At 40.7% G+C, this 23,820-nt stretch overlaps 3 protein-coding genes across 7 annotated transcripts in view; 2 read left to right on the top strand and 1 right to left on the bottom strand.

Annotated features, from left to right (window-relative positions):
* sh3rf1 (SH3 domain containing ring finger 1) overlaps window positions 1-6,003 on the top strand; it is a 60,377-nt gene extending 54,374 nt beyond the window's left edge. Inside the window, exons 9-12 of the mRNA XM_005923347.3 lie at window positions 237-520; window positions 605-924; window positions 1,389-1,735; window positions 2,008-6,003. Of these exons, the coding sequence (XP_005923409.1) occupies window positions 237-520; window positions 605-924; window positions 1,389-1,735; window positions 2,008-2,176 (1,120 nt within the window). The 3' untranslated portion in view covers window positions 2,177-6,003. The remainder of the gene's footprint in view (window positions 1-236; window positions 521-604; window positions 925-1,388; window positions 1,736-2,007) is intronic.
* Window positions 6,004-10,191: 4,188 nt separating this feature from the next.
* On the top strand, window positions 10,192-16,614 carry cbr4 (carbonyl reductase 4). The gene is made up of 6 exons (XM_005923346.3): window positions 10,192-10,351; window positions 11,637-11,787; window positions 13,281-13,401; window positions 13,514-13,650; window positions 15,450-15,584; window positions 16,149-16,614. The coding sequence occupies exons 2-6, from the start codon at window positions 11,643-11,645 to the stop codon at window positions 16,325-16,327; spliced, it is 717 nt and encodes a 238-aa protein (XP_005923408.1). The 5' UTR covers window positions 10,192-10,351; window positions 11,637-11,642; the 3' UTR covers window positions 16,328-16,614.
* Window positions 16,615-18,477: 1,863 nt separating this feature from the next.
* Window positions 18,478-23,820, bottom strand: part of palld (palladin, cytoskeletal associated protein) — a 67,345-nt gene continuing 62,002 nt past the window's right edge. For all 5 annotated transcript variants that reach the window (XM_005923342.2, XM_005923344.2, XM_005923343.2 and 2 more), the window contains 5 exons: window positions 23,013-23,145; window positions 20,961-21,168; window positions 20,578-20,743; window positions 20,126-20,259; window positions 18,478-20,040 (listed from right to left, as the gene is read on the bottom strand). In XM_005923342.2, the coding sequence (XP_005923404.1) occupies window positions 19,880-20,040; window positions 20,126-20,259; window positions 20,578-20,743; window positions 20,961-21,168; window positions 23,013-23,145 (802 nt within the window). In that variant the 3' untranslated portion in view covers window positions 18,478-19,879. The remainder of the gene's footprint in view (window positions 20,041-20,125; window positions 20,260-20,577; window positions 20,744-20,960; window positions 21,169-23,012; window positions 23,146-23,820) is intronic.

The raw sequence follows: 23,820 nt of genomic DNA, 5'->3' as shown, positions 1-23,820 counted from the left end.
AACAATCTGCTTTACTGGAATATTTGGTTATCATAAAGTCAGGATCTTATATTTGATGTACTGAAATCTTAGTTGTCCAGGCTGTGATTAATCTTTTCTGAAACTCTAATATATTGGTGTTCTGGATGCTAGTGCACACACTAGAGCTGCCGGGCACACTTCACACTAAAGATGCATCTCATCATATAAAGCTGCACTGTGTCTTACACCTTTTTACTTCCTCTCTCCCTCTGCAGGACAGCGTCTGGGAGCTCTCAGCCCAAAGTGCCCTTGAGTCTGTGCACTCAGGCAGGCAGAGGTGTCACCATCGTCAGCCCTTCTTCTGCTCCCCTTGGAGCCATTGTTTCAGGGCCTGATTTTAACAAACCGCTGACTGTATGCCCCGCCGTTGCACCTGCCAACTCCCAGCCTGCAGCGGTGGTCACCACAGCTCAAACAGCCACAGGCCAACAGCCAAAAGTCTCGCTGCACGTCACCTCCCAGATGACCGTGAATCAGGCTCGCAATGCGGTCAGGACAGGTAAACTCACTGGCTTAAAATGGATTTTGTCCTTTTGTATGAAGACAAATTTAAACCTTTAATTTTCATATATTGAATTTACAGCTGCATGTCACAGTCAGGACAGGCCCACAGCAGCAGTGACACCAATACAGTCTGCAACACCCGTGACGTATCTCCCACACCTCGCAGTGTGCTCGCAGCCCGGGTCAAGCCCTGCACAAGGCTGCACTCGAGTAGGGGTGGCAATGGGCTGCGCAGCTGCCTCCTTGACCCCACCCAATGTCAGCGCTGCATCTTTGGATAGTGACTCTTTGAGACCTGTACCTGTCCTCGCTGTGCCTGTCAACCCTGGGAGCAACTCCGCTCTCAATCCCACATCTAACAATGCAGCTCCTGCCTGCAGACTGGATAAAGACATCAAGGTTGGATTTGTTTTTAGACACTCTGGAAGAATTTAAATGGTCTCCAATTGTCTGTTGCTGTTTGTGTTTTTAATAGATACCTGTTTTGTTTTTTTCCATCATAGTAATGAATGTCTTCATTTGTAGCAGATGATTGAAATGCCCTGGGAGACTTAATTTTTATTTAAATGTTAATCATGCAGGGACGATTCACCAGTAGGAACAACAAGGAGGGCTGTTATATATATATATATATTTTTTTAAAATGTCTGCTTAACAAATAGATGCCATGTTTTTACACATCTACCTTGCCTGCAAAAATAAAAAATAAAAAATTGGAATTTGTCCCACCACAGTTTTTCGTTTGCGTAGGGAGAAACGAACAGGTCCAGACATTAGATTATGTCTGTCTGCGCGTCTGAAAATTACTTCTCATCGCCTCAGGGGTAAAAAATAAAATAAAAATGCTTGTCTTCATTTTGCAGAGAGAAAAGAAAAGTCTTCTGAAGCTGTTGTCCTCCAATAAGAAGAAGTCTCGCCCTTCGCCCCCCTCCTCTCCTACCCTTGAGGCTGAGCAGGCCGCTGCTGCTGGAGAGCTGCTACATGGCGCTGTGGGCCCTGACACCTCCCCTCCCTCTGGCCCAGCGAGCTGCCTGGACTCTGAACCTGCTGCTGCTTCTGCCTCGTCATCCTCCTCCTCCTCAGTCCCAGAGTCCTCCCATCGGAAGAGCAGTCCCCTTGATGGATGTGTTCCTATCGCTCCTCCTCCCCGTCAGCCCTGCTCCTCTCTTTTATCTCAACAGCATGACGCACGTCCCATCATATGTGAGAGGTAAATGCGCTGTTTCTTTGGACTGTTTCAGATTATTGTTTATCTGTACAACTAGATCAATCAATAGCCAGATTCATGAAGGCCTGTTTAGACTAGAACTTTGTGTCCATGTTATGGTGTTCCTAATTCAGTTCAGTTTGAGTGGGATATATACACTCAAATTTTTCCATGTGTGCATGTTGTTTGTTGTTTTTAAATCTGTTTCCAGGACACACTCATTGCCATTGTTGCAGTGTGTATCATTCACCATCTGCCTGGCTATTCTCTTTCAGGTACAGGGTGGTTGTATCATATCCTCCCCAGAGCGAAGCAGAGCTGGAACTTAAGGAGGGCGACATTGTGTTTGTTCACAGGAAGAGGGAAGATGGCTGGTTCAAAGGCACGCTGCAGAGGAATGGCAGGACGGGACTGTTCCCTGGCAGCTTTGTAGACATCATTTAATACACGCACGTATACACACAAACACACAGTGATCCATCTGACTGCTGCTAGCCTCGTTAAGGTGTCACTGCTCCCAAGGTTGCTTGGACAGGTCAACCACGATGACACTTCAAGTCTTGAAATAGACCACTGTTGGCACTCGAGAGCGCTGCAGAGAAAAATCAATGAAAGCACATTGGACAGAGTTAGAGGAGAGCACACACTATTCATGAACTTTTCTTTACTTTTTTTTTGTTGGTTATTTATATCTTTGTAACAATTCAACTGTTAAATGTGTGCCTTGTACTGTTCCTCACTTTATTGTACATAAGGACACAAATATGATTAGTCCTAAAACATCCAATATGAACTGTTTATCCGTATGTTACACATTTTAACTTATTTCATAGATCAATCTTTTTGTAGTGCCACATGTTAAGGGGTTAAGTAAAGCACACGCCTTATTTTAATACATCAGATTTGCTTTTCTCTATATGACTGCTGTTCAGACTGTCAGAAGGCAGTTGTATTAGGTGGAACAGATCAGAACAAATTGTGCTGCAGAGTAGAAATTAAGATACTTCTCCTCCTCCGAAGGCATTATTGAATCCGGGGGATCCTAACAGAGATCTGCTGTATTGCACATTTGAGTACTCCGCTTTGACAAATTATTTCTGTGTGCCATTCACAGGCATCTAGTTTTTTCTCGCAGTGTGGTTGCAGTGTAAAGGGCTGATACTGCATTGATCAAACATTTGCATGTGATTAGCAAAGCCATCCGCAGGAGACAAAGTGCTGCGGGACTGTTTGGCTCTGCCGTTTTTAATATGCGAAAAACACACTCCAAAATGGACTCAAATGATGCTTACTTTGTACCTTCTTTATATTTACTGACCAGAGTAGCTGCTCTCCTAACCTCCCTCGGCAGTAGCCAAACCTGGACAGAGCGCTCCATCACGGGAGCGACATAACATTTCAGTAACAGTGCACGGCCGATTCCTTTCAGTGTGTATTTATTTTATGTTAGCTACACATTTCAGAGTCGCTGACACCTGCTGCTCGTAGAGAGAGTGTCATATAACTAATCGGACACAGTCGCCCCTCAACGGGCTCCGTTTGTGAACACGAACTCATTCCTAATGTGACTTGTGGCAATAAGAAACACTGCTAGCTAAAGCACAGAATGTTTGCCTAAAGTAGCATGTTGTATCACTCCACAGGAAGAGGTGCATTCAATCTGTTGAATCCAATCACAAGTTTTTATTGAAATCAATCACATTGAGCCCTTGATTCCCCCCCCCCGTTTTTCATGGTTAAGCGATTCAAAGTTTGTTTCTTGTTTTTCTGTTAATTGTTGTACTGACTTGAATTACTATAAGATTTCTTAGTGATTGGAGGGGATTTGGCTGTAGGTTCGGTGCTTGTTGAATTGAAAATGAATTAGCAATTTTAGAATACTTTTAAAAAAAATGAAAGTGTAATCTTCATAAAAGATCATTCTTCTTTGCCTTGAAGTTGACCAGTTATGCTCATTTTTAATTTTGGACTCGAGTATTAGCTTTGCACAACTCACAGTTGGAAATAATCCTTCTTTATCTTATACTGGGCATTGGTGCAGCCTCTAAGTTCTTCCTCTGAAACAAGCAGTTTAGTTCCTCTACTTTTAAACCAGCTTTTATCTGATTGGCTGCACCTAACAAACAAACAAAAGGCTTTTGATGATAGAGGAGCCAAAATTGTTCAGGAGGCATGCGGTGTCTCACTCTAAGAAGGTCCTGGGTTCAAATCCAGCAGTGAGTTGGGGCATTTCTGTGCAGTTTGTATGTTCTATGTGGTTTCTCTCCAGGTGTTCCAGCTTCATCCACAGTCCTTAGACTTCCATTTTTAGCTGAACTAGTGTGAATGTGAGCATGAATGGATGTCTGTCAATCTGTGTTAAACCTGTAATAGACTGTACCCCACATCTTGCCTATTGACAGCAGGAATTGGATAGGTAGAAGGAAGTGGACAGATGGTTTCTCTATTATTATGTTAACAGTTTTAATCTGGTTATCTTTTAGTTATTAACTTAAAGAAATTTAAACAAAATGTGTTTTTATTGGGGATTTTCCTGAATTTTATATATTGTTCACATAATTTGGGAAGCATGGTGTTACAGTAGGAACTTCCGGTCCATCCGGCCGGTGTCCTCTGTGAGACGGCATCATTAGACGACAATGGAATCAAGGAGAGGAGAGGCGAGTGCAATTGAAAGCCAAAGAGCCGATCCAGCTGGCACCTCTGTCATACATCACTTTTGACAGAAACCTTTAGATTAATCGTGTCAACTTTAAAAAACAAACAAACCCCAAACTCACTTCCAGTTTAGAGGACTAAATGTACAACAGTGTAAAAAAGATAAGTGTTTGCTTGATTTAAAACACAATACATGAAGTAAACCTGCTAGTGGAATATGTGCACCTTTAGTTGTTTGATCCTGATCAATCAGATTTAAATTTAAATCCAATTCACTGCCCAGCCTGCGGTGGGTCGCTCTGCTTATAGAGCTACATTGAGTCTACAGCTTAGCAGTTTGTGCTTAGATTGGATCACTTTTAAAGTCTTCTACCTGGTTTCAACTCAGTATGATTAGTGTAGACACACTGGGCTCAGGTATAAATGCAAACAATGACAGGACCAATAAATAAAGCTTGAAGGATAGCTTTATTCAGAAGGACAGGACGCTGACATTTTACAGAGCCAGAAGTAGAAAAATCTGTCTGAAACCAGGAGTTTACTGCACTCTGATGCTCGAGCTTAATTGGTGACCTCATTATGTCAAACTTTGGCCATTTATAATAAAGCATCCACCTTTGTAGCAAAAGCTGTATCACAGAAAAGAAGGAAAAGCATGGTAGGTTCACTTTAAAAAGCCCTCTGAAAAATCAATGAAACCCTTTAGAGTAAACGCATTACTGTGAACCCACCCCCCACCTCCTCGCCTAAGGGCACCTCACATCAGTTAATGTAATGTGACTTATTCATCAGATTTTTTCAGGAAGTCGTTTGAGGTCCGTGGGGTGTTTAAACATGTTGAGGCAATCACTGAATCGTGCCAAATTTGGCTTTGAGAAGGAGTTTAACGACTGATTTAGACCCAGAGTTTCAAGCGTCTGTGATAATTATTTTTTAAGTCTTTTGTTGTTAATTGAGGGGACCACTGTGTAACTGACTGCTGGAAATATGTTGTCATTTGCTTGAAATTTGGAGCGAGGGCGGAAAGCGATGGTACAAATCACTGTTAGGGCTTCTTTTTATATAGAATTAATCTGATGTTTTCTTGTCGTCTTGGCCGTCACCACACCAACCTCAGGCGCTCTGCTCAAACTCTCCCTCATCGAGTGTCTTTTCATTTCACTGGGAAGCCTTTAATATACAGACATACTCCTACACAGAGGCACACAGTTATACTGGCGTACACACTACCGCACCGTTTCAAATCATACTGACGTCTCGTACATGTTTTTCATGCATAGGCTGCACAGTTTACAACTCAGAATATGAAGCATATTGAATGAAGACTAGTAATTATTTCTTAAAATAATTACTAGTCTTCATTCATCCAAACACACGGCAACATAAGTTTGCTCAATCCAGATTTCTTATATGCCAAGGTGACTTACTTGATTTGTTTTGTTTTTTTTAAGTCTGTCGATCATCTGTTATGTCTGAAAATGATGAAACTGAAATTGACGTGTTTGGCACAAATCTGTTATGTGAAAAACATTCTGAAGTATTTGAGGGAATCGCACATTTTTTTTTGTTTTTTGTAAAAATCTCTAAAACAATAAAAGCTAATGGTTTCCATATTTTTCTGAGGCTTGGTCATCATTTTGTGAGGGCACTCTGGTGTTTTCTCCAGTGACTGTGTGTCACGTCACAGCAGATGTATCTGACCTGGTTAGTAATCAGAAATATGAAAAAGTAAAGTGCTGTTATTTATTATTATTTATTACCTTAAAATGTACGGGCTCGCCATTTATCTGAAAGTACAGCAGTGTGCAAAAGTCTTGAGCCATCCCTCACTTCTTTATATTTTGCTAGGAAAATGTGAAATGTATCCAGTGATTTACTGAAATGTAAAAAAAACACTTGGAAATATATAAAGCAAAAACAGAGTTTTTAGTAATGAGCTTGAAGGTCAATATTTGGTGTGACCACCTTCATTCTTCACAGCCTGAACAATTTTAAGCTTTCCTGTAGTTTCTTTAAGTAGTCGTCGGGTAGGATTCTTGTAGGACATTCAAAGCTCTTCTTTGGATGTTGGCTGCCTTTTGTTCTGTTCGATATCTACATGATCCCACACTGTTTCACTAATGTCGAGGACTGGGCTCTGGGGAGGCCAGTCTGACTGACGTGTGTGGTATTTTCAGGTATTTTACTGCATTGGGATCGTTGTCATCCTGAAAAATGAAGCTTTTACCAATCAGACACTTTCCAGATTGCATTATAAAGTGGTTCAAAATCAAGTGGTATTTTTCTGATTTCACAATTCCTTTAATTTCAACCCACAGCACCAAGATCACTGGCTGATATAGTTACATACAGTTCCAAACCGGGACAGAACCTCCACAGTTTTCGGTTTTCAAAATTTGAATTCTTCACTTCATGAGACCTGTTGCCACTGATTTTTCAGGCTGGTTCTTGTGTAATTTGACTTCCTCAGACATTTCCCCGCATTTTCCTTCCTATATTTTCCATTGAGACCATTCCTGGTGAGGCTGAAGGACCAGATCCATCTCTCCAGCTTTTGCTGGATTTGGTTTTACTATTTCTTAAGGACATCACTTTAAGATATTAATCATCTGATGTAGATATTTTCTTTAGGCCTGCTATTACTACTTTTTGTCCTAAATATTTATTTTTTATGCCTGAATGAGTCATAGGTCAGTGTTAACTGGCTTAACAAACGAAAACTCTTCTGAATACTGTCCGGTAGTAGGACTCGACTAAAAAGAAGCAGAAAAAGGAGCCAATGTCCAAAAACAAAAAACTTTGCCAGATCTTCAGAAAGCCTGCAGAACTTAAGTGTGACTTCTTGGAAGCAAAACATAAAGAAATAAGTGGTGACAGAAGACGTCTCCACAGTACTGTAAACACACACTGATTATTGCCAGGAAGAGAGATCTTTGTCCATCAACTGTATAAAAAAGATGGCCACCTTGACATAAACTGGCATTTCAAAGCCACAGTGTTAGCATTCTGGCTGCCATAGTGTTACCTTTAGGAGCCACATGTGTCTATATTTGGACAAGTAGTGAGAGTACAGACCCAGGTGCCTCCTAATTAAAGACTAGAATTTGACTCACCTCAAGGTGGGGAACTTCTCAGGCAAGCTGCATCACACAGCAAACCACAGTGGAGAGGCCCAATTCAGTGACTGAAGTTAGCAGAGGTGAAGTCTAACAGATAGCTATTGAGTACAGCAGCTTCAAATAAAACTGAAAAGTGTAACTTATTGAAAATAAAAACTGAGCCTCTTTTAGCCCAGGCCTGTCACATTGTCATGAGAACTTCTACACTTCCCTTTCTGTCACTCTTCACCATAGACAGTATAAAACATGAATATAGTCACAGTGAAGCCACCTGCTGGTTTGTGAAGTCCTATTTTGAAGCCTAGAGATGAAACCAGGTGTGATGGGTGAGGGTCCGTCTGACTGTCAAACATAGGGTACATGTTCTTTAGCTAACGTCTGGTGAAAGCTGTTAGCCGATGACCTTTCTGACTTTTAAAATAACTAACATTTACAAAATTAACATATTTTATTCATTATAAACCAAAATGCCTGACTAAGTCCATAAACTTCTCATTAAGATAATTACTGATGTCAGCACCTTAACTTTTTACAACTACAGATAATGCCCCCTGGTGGCCTTTATAGAGAATGGCAGTTTTAAGGCCAAAAACTGCTTTTTATCCAGTAGCTTTGTATTTCAGTTCAGAAGCTGACACTCTAGAGTAATCATATCCAGAAATATTTACCAGGATTATTTATTGAGTATTAAAGCATCTTTCATTTGTTCCACTTTATATTAGAAGTGGCTTATCTGATCAATTGAAACCAAAGTGTTTCAGAAACAGTGGCGTATTTCTTGGTGATCAAAGGCTCTTTTTTTCAGCCGTGTCTCAGACTGAACTAACGCTCTGAAAGCCTGGTGGTGTGGTGGTGGAGGAGGAGGGCAAGGAGGAGTCATGAAATAAAGAAAAGAACAGTAACAAGTGCAATACAAACTAAGCTGCATAACAACGACAGCAAAGAGCTGGGTGCTTCAAATTAAATCTATTTGGGTGCTCATTATAGTATCTGCTAATAAAAGGTTGTTACTGCCAAGCAGTGTCTCCCATGACTTACAGCAGAGTAAAGAGAGGTGAGCCTTCCCAGAGTGTTCAGCTGGGAAATGTTGACAGGAACTGACAAGCACCCAGAGAGGTCATTGTGTTGCACACAGCTCCCTGCAGAGGATGGGTTTCCATGGAAATAAGTTACTCCAATATATAAGTATGAGACTATAGTGAGGAGGAATAAGGGGGGAAAAGTGTTTTGTAAGGAACATTTACACTTTAATCATTGTTTGTAATTCTAGGTTGTGTTCTATCATCTGTCCACTTGGGTTGTTGTGCTTTAGTAGATTATGCACGTGTGCTAAATCTGTTGCAGGAATATTTCAGGTTGACAGGACTGTGAGTTACAGGTTGGGTAGGGACTGTGTGTAAATATAGGCAAAGCTATGTATGCACAGCCCAGGTAAAATATTCAGAGTTAGGAGTGCTGTGTAGAGTTAAAGAATTAAGGCCCCAAGGTCAACAATTCTTGATAACGTTTAAGCACAAGGCGTGTGAGCTGATTCAATTGACTGCAGCAAAAGGAATCAAGTCCTCCTTGAACTTTTTAACAGTGCCCGAGGAAACGGGCAGGAGTTATGTGCTTGGCTTCTTGGAATAGATTTTCTGTGCAATTATACCAGAAAAGTAAACGTGTGTTTTTGTAGGGCATGAAGAAAATGTGACAGCATTTAAAAATAACCCAATGATCAGGCAAAATAGTTCCAGGAACTAAATAAATAAAGTGTTTTCTTTCTCTGAAAAGAAATTCAGTCCAGTGTCTCTCTGATGCAGAAGCACACCTAATGAACTCTTGGTTGACAGGCTTAGAGTCACCACATTTAGAGAAATCAAACTGTTTGTAGTGTTTGCATTTTGTTCCTTTTATACTGTGTATGATTCACAGCGCTCAGGGCTACATATCCACTCTGGCACAGGTGATGAATGTGATTTTGCTTCAGCAAATCAATCTGGCAGAATAAGTCTTAGACTGATGAACTGTCCAGGTGTGGGCCAAGGCCACCCAACCGGTCTCAACATGATTCATTTTTTTTCCTTTTTTCTTTTTTTTGTGTGCACTGATGACAGATTTGCTTTTCTTCATGAGATATATTTCCACAAGGGAACAATGAGGAAAAATGAATGGCTGCAAATAGAAATCACAGTGTTATTTCACTGGCAGTAAGTTAAAGATGAGGTATGCTGTATTTATTTGAAAAACGTTGAAGTTCCTGTGCTACATCAGTTAAAACAATAAATATAATTTCTAACAAAAAAGCCCATTTTAAAAAAAGTAGCTAGGATGTAACAAAATAAAACCGCTTACTGAGATAACAAGCACTCTAACAGCTAAATCAAGGGAAGTAAATAAGCTAGATAAATAAAAATATTTTAAAAAATATATAATAAAACTATGTCAGAAGCTTTTGAATATATTACAATAAAGTGATTCTTTAAAGTAAAATAGATCAACAAAAACGAATAAAACGGTCAGACTAAATCTAGCAAAACAAGCACAGCAAATGTCAGATGGCAAAGTGGGTCAGTGTACACACGGTGTAAAGTACAGTGGACAGTGTAGGGTGGAACTACAGTGGCTGGGTAAAGGTTAAAAAAATCACCAATCAATCAAAGCAGTGCTGGTTCAGTTCAGCCAATCCAGCGTTACCACAGCGCCCTCTACCGACCAACAACGACCAGCACAATAACAATAAAAAACATGGCGGCGCCCATGACTACCCGCTCCTCTGGTATTCTTTATTTGTTCAGTAAATAACATTTGTTACATTTGTAACAGTGTTTCTCAAACGGGGTGTTAGACTCAGAAAAACGAGGTAAGTATCATATCGCTGCATAAACGTAACTGTACGATGACATTTAAAGCTAAATACGGCTACTATTTACCGGACAGCGACTGTGACTCTTAGCCTCACTGAAGTGACCCGGTGTCCTACTTTGTGTTGTGCTGCAGAGCATTTTGTCCCACATGTTAAGGCAGGGTGTCATGTTTTATAATCTTGGCTGTGTTTACTTGCCTAGACCCATACAGACAACCAACCAACCTTACCGTCACGTATTCATCCCAGCACGCGCGCTTCCGTGCACTTAAATAGATATAAACTCTGTGCCAAAATAATGGGGGAAAGATTAAAGGAAAATATATACTATACTATAAAATGAGTTTTTAAAACAAATCGCACATTCAAACAACCCGATGATGGCCGAAGAAGACTGCTCCAAATTTTAGGAGCTAAAAAAATTGGTTTTAAAGTATAATCGCGCAGCCTCAGTGACAAGGTCTCTAAAGGTAGCCCTTTATAAATTAGCCGGTACCTGTTTATCTACAACTTAAGAAGAACAAGTGTGATATGTGAGCACCGGCCATCCCTCCTCTGCACATGTCCAAACCCTACCACCTTTGCCTCTCTCCCTTATTAACAGTGATGGTTACTCAATCTGTCCGTAGTATAGATAGAGCTATTAAAGCCTGTTTTTCTGTTTGCTATTGCAGTGTTTCTTCAGCATCTAAAATACATTCAGACTGATGTGTGTTGACTCAAAAGACAAAAATCCCAGTAATCCCAGTGTTCCAGTCCTAAACCAAAAGAAAACTTTGTTAAAGCAAACAGGGCGTTGTTATTACACATATAAGTTGTCATATAAATACATTATGCTTATATACTAGGGTGACCAGATCTCAACAAAAGATTGTTTATATGTAACACACATGAGATACATCATATTTGTATTTGTGTAACACTGAATAATAACTGACAAAAAATAACAATTTTTCTAATTTACTGTCACTTCATTTGTGGTAGTGTCCATCTGACACTGACTTTCCCCATACAGAGTTTAACCTGCACTTGACTATAATAAAAGCGTTCCCTACTTTCTTCAGCCAGACTTTAGAAAAAAGTGCCTGCAGAGCCGATTGAAATATGGAACAAGGGATAAAAATGCTGTGTATTTATGCTGTGTAGCTTCCATTCAATAATCAGACTACACCATCGACTTATGAAGAGCATAAAGGGAAGCAGGCATGTCTCTCCTGTGTTTCATCTGAGATAGTCCGGATGCTGTTCTGTAGCTGTAATTGAGCTGTTGCCTCTCCTGCAGGTCATCATGTCCAGACTGGCAGTAGTGTGTGGGGGTTCCAGAGGCATTGGGAAAGCAGTGTCCTGCCTGCTGGCAGAAAGAGGCTGCAGGGTAGCCGTCGTCTCCAGGAACAAAGACGTCGCCCAGGCAACTGTGGCATCTCTGCATGGAGGTATAATGCTGTGCTGTGTGTAATACAGTGCTTAACAAAATTATTATATCACCGGATATAAAAAAGAAAGCACAAGTATTTTAGAAGTCTGCGAAAAACAAATTAAATTACTGAACTCACTGAACTGAATTGTTGTTTTAATACCCAAATTATAACCAGCACACTGGACTTCTCTCAGAACTAAATTAATCAAGCAGAACATTCAACCACTGAAACATTTTTAGTAAAATAGCAAATTTTTTTAGCATTAAAAATATTATTTTTATTAACAAGCTTGGACAAAGTGGTGGATTAACCATTACAGAAACATAAAAAATTATTTTGGTAATTACCAATAATGTTGATTTAAGGTAGCTGTGGCGTAAACCTTACCCTGGATTTTGGACTAATAAATGAGTTAATGAGTAAAGTGTACAAACATGTGCCAGAGCTATTAGACCTTTTCATTAGCGTGCTTTTGTCTGCACAACGGCCATCCTCTAAAGGAAAATTACCAATTTTTATTTTCAAAAGTATGGCTTAATTTACTCAAGCTTAAAATACAGATTTGTTATGAAATTGGCAAAAAAAAACAGAGAACAACAGCATATGTTGTCTTCATTCTTACTTACAACACCGAAAAGCCAAATTTTGAGAAGGAAAAAAAAAAGAATGAATTTCACAGTTAGTTTAAGTTTTTGTAATTTTTGTAATGTGGGGAGTATTTATAATTGAGATGTTTTAAGAAGTTTCATTTACCCACTAGATAAGCAGAAGAAAATGGAGTCACAGATACAGTTCAGATCAAACAGAGTAAATAAAAATATGCATCAAAACCTCCTTGTGTAGATTTATTCAAAATTACAAATAATAAAATTAAAGACTTCTCTGTATCATTTTGATTTAGTCTTTGCAAGTACACATTATAAATAAACAAGCATGTAGCTCCTTCTTTCTTTATAAATATGGGTGGGATATTTATTTTAAATAGTCTAGCTCTACACTGCCATCAACTGTAAGTAAAAGATGGACGTGACATTGGTATGATATCTCACACTGAGGGTTTTTTGGCTCTGAAACTAGATGTGACTAAACAGAGAGACTCTGTGCACTCTAGTAACTTGTCGGTCAGTCACATGTTAAATATCATAAACCATTAACCTTTGTATAATCCTTTGTGACTATAACGTCGAACATATTTTACGAAGACAACACTGTTTTGTATTTAGGAAAGACTTGAAATGAGAGCTTGAGAACATAAACTCATCAGTAAATAGTTTACTGAGGTCATAAACCAAGTTAGAAGACATGGTAGTTTTCTCACGGCAACTATACAGTCAGACTTTCAACCAGAGGAGTCGCCCCCTGCTGGCCATTAGAAAGACTGCAGGTTTAAAGCACTCAGAAGCTACGCCCATTTTTAATTAAATACAAATGTTCAGTGTAGACTTAGAGGACCTTTATAAACATACTGCAGTGATGCCGACAGTAGATCTGATGTGTGTCCTCTCTAGATGAGCACATTGCTTTTAGCTGTGACATCTCTAAAGAACAGGAGGTGCAGAAAACATTTGAAATGATCCAGAAGACCTGTGGAAACATCTCCTATCTCGTGAACGCAGCCGGTATCAACAGGTGAGCAAGCACTGAAGTTGACACCTCTACTGATTCTCAGCTGCATTTGCAGACATATTTAGACGCATGTAAATGCTGAACCCCTGCAAGTTGCTGTTGTCTGTTTGCACAGGGATGGTCTGCTACTGAGGACCAAACCAGAGGACATGGTGGCTCTGCTTCACACCAACCTGCTGGGCTCCATGTTGACCTGCAGGGCAGCGCTGCGCAGCATGCTGCACAGCCAAGGAGCAGCTATTGTTAATATAGGTACTTGATGATTCACATTAGTGGTGTGTCTTCAATTTAACCACTAGATGGCTGTGTTACTACTTTTATAGATTCAAGTCAGTGTACCCTTTAAGGAGGATATTATTTTGTACGGTGGCCCTGAGAGGCCAAACGGACTGCAACTTAAGAAAACACCAGCAATAAGAAAAACGCTGCAAAAGCACACAAAACACAATGGAAATAGGAAAAAACTGATTTCCAAAAGCACAAGGAAAGTGTTTCTGGGGAGACAATAACCCACAGTTGCAGGAACCAAAATATGCTAAGAATTGCGCTGGGAGACACTTAAAAGAAGTGGAGGATCTATCGGTTTTGTGAGGAAAGAAAAGATGAGAGGTAAGTGTGTTAGCCTAACTATTAGCCTAAAAATCCATCATCAGTATTATATGAATCATGATAAAACACACCAAGCATGTTTTGGGTTCGTGCAACTTGTCCGTTGGGTTATTGTCTCCCCAGAAACACTTCCCTTGTGCTTTTGGAAATCAGTTTTTTCCTATTTCTTTTGTTTCTCCTATTTCCATTGTGTTTTGCGTGCTTTTGCAGCGTTTTTCTTATTGCTGGTGTTTTCTTAAGTTGCAGTCCGTTTGGCCTCGCAGGGCCACCGTAATTTTGTGCTCATTTTAGTCCAAATAAAATCAGATACTGACAATTTCTTTGAATTCACGCAACAAGCTTGTAGATGTATGGTTTTACGTTTCTTTTTCCTCATGAACTGTAATCAGATACATTATGAGTGAGAGAGAGAGGTTACTAAAAGAATCCTGAATAGAAACCTCCCAGAGAAAAGATGGTGGCACAAGTAGGTGGTAAAGTTTGAGTTTCTAGTGTTCCAGTTGTTTTCTTTTTTTCTTTGTTTTGTTGGTACATTAAATACAGAAAATAATATGTATTTGTTGAAAAAAGCGGTTTGAGAGGCTAAAAACAACCTACATAATTTACAGAATAACAACTGTGTACTGCTTCTATATGTAGCACCATAAAATAAAGTGAAACAAAATCATATAGAATATAATAAAATACTAAATGTAACAGAAAACAACAAGTTTAGTTAATGGTAGATGATATTAGTCTCAGTATTGGGGAAAGTGTAGTAAACGGTGCAGGCTTGGGAAAAAAAGCTGTGAGGTGAAAGAACAGATGATTCTCTGCTAAACAGATGTGTGGAGTTATAAACATTACTGCATGAGGAAGAGATTACCTAAATCAGTCTGTTAGTGGAAGTTCTCTGCTGCCTGTTCAGTAAGTGGTGCAGAGGGTGGTCGGGATTATCCACGATGGATAAAAGTTTGTTGAGGGACTTCCTCTCAGAGTCAGCCTTCCTGGTCAGTTTATTGGTCTCTGATGTTGCAGACTAAAGGAAAGTATACACTGCACTCGTCACAGGGACAACTGAAATTAAAAGTAACTTGAATATACCTAAGTAACGGCTCAAGCTGTTTCAAGATGGTAAGACTTGCTCCCAGAAGGGCTTTGTTGAAATCTCGAATGCCACCAACACCTGGGACTGCAGCTATTAAGAAGCACCGGATTGACTGCATCCTGTAAGAAAATCCAACCAGAATCTGAAACCACAAGCACGGCTATAATAATATTAATGTGATTTCTCCCTCAAGGTTTACAGTGTTTATATTTCTTTGTAAAGAAAATCTATGAAATTATACAGACAGAGTAACAAATTCTTCATCCAGCACGCTGGGAGTCAGGTAACTTGATTGTGATTCATATTAAATGTGGAATCAAGTCATCTTAATGGATTTCTGTGGTCATGTCTGCAGGCTCTGTTGTGGGCCTGAAAGGGAACTCTGGCCAGTGTGTCTACAGTGCCAGTAAAGCTGGTCTAGAGGGTTTCACTCGCTCCTTGGCTAAAGAAGTTGCTTCACGTAATATCAGGGTTAACCTCCTGGCTCCAGGTACAGAATATGCTTCTGATTCTTTCACTCTTCTCTCTGTCTTCTCAATATCTGCTACAATCCACTGCTATCAGAGAACCACACTGAGCCCTTTAACCAGTCAGCGTTCAATTTACGCGTAGTGTCATTTATATCGAGCTACGTGTTGTTGGTTCCTTGGAGGACTGCGCGCAAGTGGTTGTGTATCTCTTTGAGTAGACTGTGTGGACAAATACCTAATACCAAACCAATGAGTTTATATACAGTCACTGATGCAAACAGACACAAACGCAGTACCGTAAAACAAACACAAATCTCTTGTTTACTTCTCCCACTCATGAACAAGACCATGAGATACTTGAGCTTCTCCACGTAAGGCAGCAACTCATCCCTAACTTTCCTCCAGCTGCCTTATATTCCTAAGAACCGTGGCCTCACTTTCATCCCTGCCACTTGACACTCTCTGCTCCAATGCAACTTGCAGCGAAGATTAGATCCTTAGATTAGTGATTGGTAATTAGTACAAAGCACTGCTTGTGTCAGTCTCTGTCATCTCATTGCTGTTTTTTCCCCATCTTTTGGTAGGTTTTATACACACTGACATGACTGCAGGGATGAGAGAGGAGGCTTTAGAGCGCTCCATCCCTCTGGGGAGATTTGGAGAGCCGGAGGAGGTGGCCCGGGCCGTCCTCTTCCTCCTGGAGTCCCGCTACATTACAGGAGAAGCGCTGGTGGTGGACGGAGGGCTGCAGTTGGCCATGTAGGGTGTAACAGCTTCCTCCGGAGCTACTGTTTTGAATATTCAGTGTCTTATTTTAGGCGTTAAGTGTCACTGTCGATTGAGAAATTTATGACTGATAACAAAAAGAAAAACTTTTGAACTTAAAGCCTTACATCTTAAGTTAAATCTAGAGCTCTGCCCAAACTAAGTTAAAAGTGATACCTGGTAAGCTGCTGGATTGTGAGATGTGTGTTTATTACTCGTATCAGATGTATTGCTACTGCAAAAGCCTTCAGATTAAAGCAAACATAATGTATGTTGTTAGAACTCATTTACTTTCTTCTGCTGAGTCACTCTGTTCAGCCACAGTGGGCGTGGCCTTTGAGAGTCAGTCATGACTAACGCTGCTGACTCCAGAGTGTCTGGCCTAGTCCAGACCTCCGTGCCCTGGGGTCCTAAATTTGATCAGTGAATTTAACGCTGTTGGTCTTTTTCCATGACTGTAAAGCACCCGCCCGCTTGCACGCCACTGATCCTTACGCTCATGTTTTGTTCCCCACGTCCCCCTGGGAGACCCCCTCACAGCCGCCACATGTTGCCCTCCACAGCCTCCTGCCTGCGCCCCCCAAGCCCACCTCTGGCGCGGCCTATAGAGCGAGGAGGCATTTGGGGCTGCAGCTGGAGGGAATTAAAGGTAGCGGTGGAGGTAGGGGGGTATTTTTAGTGCTGGGAATGTTTTGAAGTGTCTAGTTACAGCTCTGGACCTGTACTGTGGATGTGTGGGGCTAGAGGTGACTGTCATGCTCACTGATGAGATTTGCAAAGCTGTTATCAAAACCTGGACTTTAAATGAGCTGCAGTGTGTGGGGGGCTGTTGTGTGCATTTCTCCTCTAAGTGTTGTATGTCTTTCTAAACGGAGCAGCCAGCCAGGTAGATGGACTCAACAGCCATTTTTCAAGTCTATTTAAACTCATTTTAAACTGAATCTGGTCTACTTTTAGGTTACTATTTATTTTTTAGGTTACTATATATTTACTTTTTTTTGCATCATCTGATGTTTGCTGTGATGTTCACTCCAGAAACCTTGGTTTTGTGTTAAAACCTGAATGCTCCAGACCAGCAACACACAAAATTCTTGCTTTTATAAAAGTGCTCACATTTCCTGACGATCAGTTAAGAGAGGAGCTTAGAGACCCAAGGTTTTGGGTGATGACACCATCTGGAACAGCTGCTCTAGACAGGACAAGGCAGCCTTTTCTGACAGGAAATGATTAATACAGACAGAATGGGTAAGTCTGCAAGGTAAGATTTAAACCAGCCTAACGCTGATCCAGACACACCCACTACTTGATGTAACCTGTTTAATGTGACTGTGTAACAGTGACGCAGTATCAAAAGCAGAACAGTATAATTCCCAGCATCTGGACCCATCAAAATGTCATTTGTAACCCTAAGAAGGGCAGTTTCAGTCAAATGTAATTTATAAAATTATAACTAAAATTTATTAAAAAAAAAATGTTATGCATTTCCTAAAAGGCTTCTCAGCTACAATCTTTTCTAAAATCTTTGGCAATTAAGGTCACCTGGGCTTATCCCTAGCTATAACTTTCCAGGTAAGGATAAATCCAGGTTAGATTTGAGGTTTTACAGCAAGGGTTGGGTTGAACAATAGCATGCTTATACCAGGTGTGAACAGAACCGATTAACCTGAATAATAATATCAGGCCACACGAGAGTCGCAGTGACACAAAGTATATAAAGTAGTTTAATTTTGCTGCTGAAATCAGTGAAACTTTCCAGATAAGGACAAAAATCACTAATAGAGTGAGTAGATTAAGGCACGACGCTTGAATGAACATGTTGTACTTTATCTACAACACAAAGATGTTTTTACTTGAGCAGTAGTTCCCCAGAAACCCTGGCGAGCTATTGCTCAAGACCACTTAAAAAAAAATTGCAGGAAGGTCTGGCTCCAAAGAAGCAAAGTAAAAAGAACTGAGGGGTGGCTTGAGACTTTTGCACAGTACATGTACCCCTTGTTGGGAATCACTGTGCCAAATCACTGCTTGACTTTATAGCTTTTTAACGTTTTTAGCACAAGTGGCATTTCCTGTGACCGATAATATGCCTTTTGGCATTCTTTTATTGTTTTAGAGAAGCCTACCAGTCCACAAAAACATTCACACTGTGCCTGAAGAGTTTGATTTTTTTATTAACATTTTATAACCTAAAATAGTATCAGGAGAACAATCCATATACAGGCATTGATTGGCATAGAAATGTGCAAACACAAAGTGTCAGCGGACCGAAGCTCAGAAAAAAGATGCCCACAAAGGAGACAAATCGTAGATATAAATATGCTTTGCTGTTGATTTCTTAATGTTGAGAGTGTTTATTACCCATGAATACTGAAGGAAAGAAGCAGGGTTTTTTTTTTTTAAATGCATCCTAGTAAAAGTTACTTGGCACTGTACAAGTGTCCAAAAAAAACATGCAAAGAAACTGTGTTTGCATTAAGTGATTTAAGGCAGTAAATATATTTATAAAGCTTCATGATAGACAGGATTGTTTTATCGGTGAACTGAAGGTTGCAAATATAATTTATGTTAAGATTGCTTTGGAAAGTAAATAGCTTTTTTTTTTTCCATACAAAAATAAAATGGACAATCTGTGATGTGTGTGACGAAAAACACTGAAACCCTTCACAGCACCCTCTCTTAAGTGAGAACGTTTCAATTCACACTTCAAAAAAAAAAAGAAAAGAAAATCAAAGAAGAAGAAAAAGTAATCACCTAAATAACCCACCATCATTTTAGTTTTTCAGTATTACACTTCACATCCCTCCACTGACTTGCTTTTACTCCCATTTTCTCTTGTTAAAACCAACTTTCCTTAAGGTCTGCTGCACATACACATCCTTTTAACCAAACGTTAAATGTCTTCTGCCCCCCCCCCAAAACAAAACAAAACAACAACAAAAAACACCGTTTGTAAGGTCCGGCCTTGTCCAGTATCTGATCTACAACCTAAAAGCGCAGATTGTATGATGCTTTAACTATCTGCACTGTGCTACATAAGCCCTCACAATAAAAGTGGGTGATCTCCTTCGTCCAAGCTACGATGCTTTGAATCATTCAGTCTCGTTTCCTCAGCTGGTGTGATTGCTACTTATAAATACAGTATTAGTTGGTGAATTGCAAATGGCACCACTTGAACATGCATAGTGATTTGGTTTCATTTTTTTTGTATCTTTACAGAAAGAAAAAGGCACTTTAAAGGGTAAAACAGAGTCAGGCATACACTGAACAGTCTTTTCTTGTGGTAAACACCTCAATCACTTCCAGATCCAGTTAATAAAATGAAACTTGGGGAAATAACTTGATGAATTCTGTAATACATTAGTGTTGTGTCATCCTATTTAGAACAAAGAAACATGGCAACACCTTTCTCACTTTGCCCACCCAAGCTTAAATTCAGTATCTGCAGTTCATTGGTGGTGGACAAGAATATACTCTGCCTCTCCTCGTTAGGAGTGCCCGGATCACAGGCAGCTTTCTGGCTTTTCAGGGTAATCCTCACACCTCTGACTCGTCTCTACAGGTCGTCGCTTTCCACCAGGCCTCCGGGCTGCACTGGGCTGGAGTCGGGGAAGAAGGCCGCCTTCACATCCAGACCTCTCTCCGTCAGTGCTGCGTAGCGGCTGGTGGAGGGACGCACCTTTTTTGGCTTTGGGAGGTTAGGCTGCTGCCATTGAGCTAAAGAAGGAATAGAAGTATTTAAATAGTTTGTATAAAGGAAAATGCTGGATTCAGGGAGAAGTGTGTGATAGCTTGGACTTACTGTGGACATCAAGCCGAGCGGTGCTGGATACGATGCCGGCGTCATTCTTGGCTGACACGGTGTACCAGCCGGCATCTTCTTTCAAGGCTGGCTGGATGATCATACATAGGTAGCCACAGTTGTCCTGGTGCATGCTGGGAAAGAGGAGAAAGAGCATTGACATACATCAGATAACTGATATACATCAGACGTCAGAGACATGACACTTACGTGAAATAAGGTAATATTTAAATATTGTTTTTCTTGGCGTACTGTATCTATAATATGAATTGTCATTGCATGTGTTGGTGCTGTGATGGCGTGATCTCCCTACTCCTCTGGATTGAAATGTTATTGAAACCATAACTGTGCACATGTTTAGGGCTTGTATAACTTACTGGGGGAAAATGCTTTCTAAATCTCATTTTAGGGCAAAGTCACCAAACCAGTTTGGTTTACTTATTCCTGTTTACCTGATTCTGTCTGTGTTGTGAGTGAAAGACTCATTCTCCCTCTTCCAGAAGATCTGCGGATAGGGAACCCCCGTCACACGGCACTCCAGTCGCACAGGATGACCCTCTGCAACGCTCGTGTTCTGCAGTTTCTCGATGAATGAAGGGGCCTTGTGCATCTCTTTGGCTAAGGAGAGAGAAGGTGTTACTTAGATGCACTAATGGACCAGGACAGCAACATCTCCTGCTGGATGTTTATGGAAGCCATTCACAGTTAAAGTTAGTTTCCAGGTAGTTTCTAATTTAGACGTTATTAACCCTAGAATGGTCTGCTTTCCCATGAGTCCCTCAAATGCCACCCCATTAAAAAAAAAGTCTCTGTTCGTGCTGATCGTTCTGTTTACCTGCAACGATGAGTTCCAGGTTGAAAGAGTTCTGGCCGGCTCTGTTGCTGGCGATGCAGGTGTAGATGCCTGCGTCGCGGCTGGTCACAGGTTCGATGACCAGCGAGTGCACCCCGTTTTCTCTCACCAGCATCTTATGGGCAGAATCAGGGCGGATGGTCTGTCCGTTCAACTGCCAGATGAGGTCAGGAGTGGGCAGGCCGCTCACCTACAGGAGGGGAAAAACACAGAAGACATTACATTTGAGTGAATGCATGAATGCTCACGTCATGCCTGTTTTTGTTGGAGGAATTTGATTGTTATCCGCATGTTCGTGTTTATTGGGAGTATGAAAACAGTTTAGTTAATCTTTGTTTGTCTGGGGGAGACTGGTCACCTGCATGCTTTGTCACGGGAATAAACTGGACTCGGAGAAGACATGTTTCTCTTTGCAGAGAAACCCAACACCTGCTCTGCTGCCTCTGGCCCACATGGAAAATGTGCCACTATTACAATGTTCACATTCTCACAAAACAGCAGACTAAGCAGTGATAAGTACTTCTGGAAGGAAACCAGTGCGCATTTAGAAGTTGAGACATTTTAAGAACGGAAAATCTAGAAAGCCTCAAATGACCTGCAAATAGATATTTGCTATAAATATCTTCGACATTAAGAGCTCTGAAGGAATGGAGACTCTGGGTTTATTTCTGAAAGGCCCAAAAAGACAGGCTTTTTATAGAGAGTTAATTGTGGGTCTGCTTTATTTTATTACATGCACCAGCTTTTCAAAGAGGTTCCTCGGTGCCTCAGGCCGCAGGGAGACGAGGTGAAGATGGAGGGGATGAAGAAAGAAAACGAGCACGGGTGGTGGGAGTGGTGTAAGGGGAAATAATTTTAGAAAAACCTGATCCCACTTAATCCCTGAAAAATGACACCTGTGTGCCCTGTCTGTCTGTTGTGAGCCATTCATAAAGTGATGAAAAATCTTGTCTGCGCTAGTTCACTAGAGGAACTGGAATGCACGGAAAGGGAAATGCTTCCTTGGCAGCACTGACATGGAGCCTCCCTGAAAGCAATACAGACGCTGAATTAAAGGGTGGATTTGAAATGGTTTTTTCTCTATTACTATGATTAACATATTCTCTTTGGTGCGGGCATCTTTCTTTCTAGTCACGTCTCACTTATTTTAGACGCTTTGGTTTATCAAAGAATAGCAGCGATAGTGTGTTCACCTGCAGTCTATTCAATAAGCACAGCAGGTTAAATCAAAGCAATGGCTTGGTGAGTAGGGTTAAAGTTAAAATGACAGATTGTAACACACAGGGCTGAAACCACAGGCACATTAAAGTTCATAGCTTGACACGCCATACTCAACCAAAGAAAAAGCAAACCCAAAAAACAAAAAGTTTGTTTTTTCTTCTTTTTTACATCAAAAACGCAGCATCTCAAAACCAACTTTATAAAAAAGTTGGTTTTGAGTTATCGAAATTACTTTTTCAACCATGTGCAGCTTTTGATATTAGAAACTTCTTTTGTAAGAGTGTGCCAGGCCATCAACTTTATATGTTGTTTTTGAGTTCCTGAAGAAAACCTGGGTAAAAACAGGGAGGGTTTGCAATCTCCACATAGAAAGTTCTGAAATCAGGACTGTTTCTGTCTGGCAGTGCTAGCCATATATTAACAGTTTTAACAGGGAAGACCTTTCTCACAACAGACTGAAAAGAGAATCAGGCTGCCACTAATAAAACCTGCCATGTGCTATTACATCACATCAGTCCAAACACTGTGGAAAAACTCGATGCTTCCAGATTTGGACCATTTCATCTACTTGACCTCCTACAATAATAAAAGCTGTATGCACAGCACATTGGTATATGTATGCTCGTTTATGTAATGCAAGAAGTTCTAATCGTGAAACATTTTGTAACATTGTTAAAAAGTGCTGTATAGGTGTTTTTAATATTGTTATTAATTGACTGAGCAACCACAGTACAACCATAGTTCCTTCCTTCCTCTGTTTTATCACAGTGTACACCCATGCTGGCACATGTTACACTAGAGGTGTGTATTTACCTTGCAGTCCATTCGACACAGGCGGCCTTCCTGAACAATGAGGTCACCAGGCGCCTGCAGGAAGTGGGGGCGGAAGTGACGCTCTTGGATGTTATCGTTCTCATCACCGCTGTCTCTAGACCTGGACCTGGGCCTGATAGAGAGAGAGAGGGGGACAGACAGACAAAGGGTTTCTGGGATTAAAATTTAAGCTCGGAATTAATGAGATGTTTTGGAAAAGAACAAACTTTTAGTTTTTATTTGCTGACTGTTAAACTCTCAACTAAGGCTACACGGGGAAGCACATAAAATCGTAGGTGAAATCCCCCCTGTCAGAAAGAGTAGAATACTTTAACCCTTTAAACCCTGACCTAATTTACCCTTTAAACCAGGGGAAGGCAACTCCAGGCCTCGAGGGCTGGTGTCATGCAGGTTTTAGATGCGTCCTTGATCCAACACAGCTGATTTAAACGGCTAAATTACCTCCTCAACATGTCTTTAAGTTCTCCAGAAGCCTGGTAATGAGCTAATCATTTGATTCAGGTGTGTTGACCCAGGGTGAGATCTAAAACCTGCAGGACACTGGCCCTCGAGGCCTGGAGTTGCTAAAAATGCTAACCGTCATCGGTGACGGGTTAGGGTTTAAAGGGTTAAAAAAAAAAAAACTCCAGTTCTCTTTCCCCTACTTCCACTTCCTGTTTTGTGACATGTAAAAGTCTCTTTAAGACTTGTACAGCAGGACAGGACCTGGAGATGTTCTTATAACTATACTCAAACACAGTGACATCACCACACTGCCTGAATATCAGCCAAGGAGAGAAATAAAGAG

This window comes from Haplochromis burtoni, unplaced genomic scaffold (assembly GCF_018398535.1).
Source record: "Haplochromis burtoni strain Fernald_Lab_line unplaced genomic scaffold, NCSU_Asbu1 Contig_65, whole genome shotgun sequence".
NCBI lineage: Eukaryota > Metazoa > Chordata > Actinopteri > Cichliformes > Cichlidae > Haplochromis > Haplochromis burtoni.
Note: the sequence above shows the minus strand (reverse complement) of the source record. Positions and strands in the feature narration are given on the sequence as shown.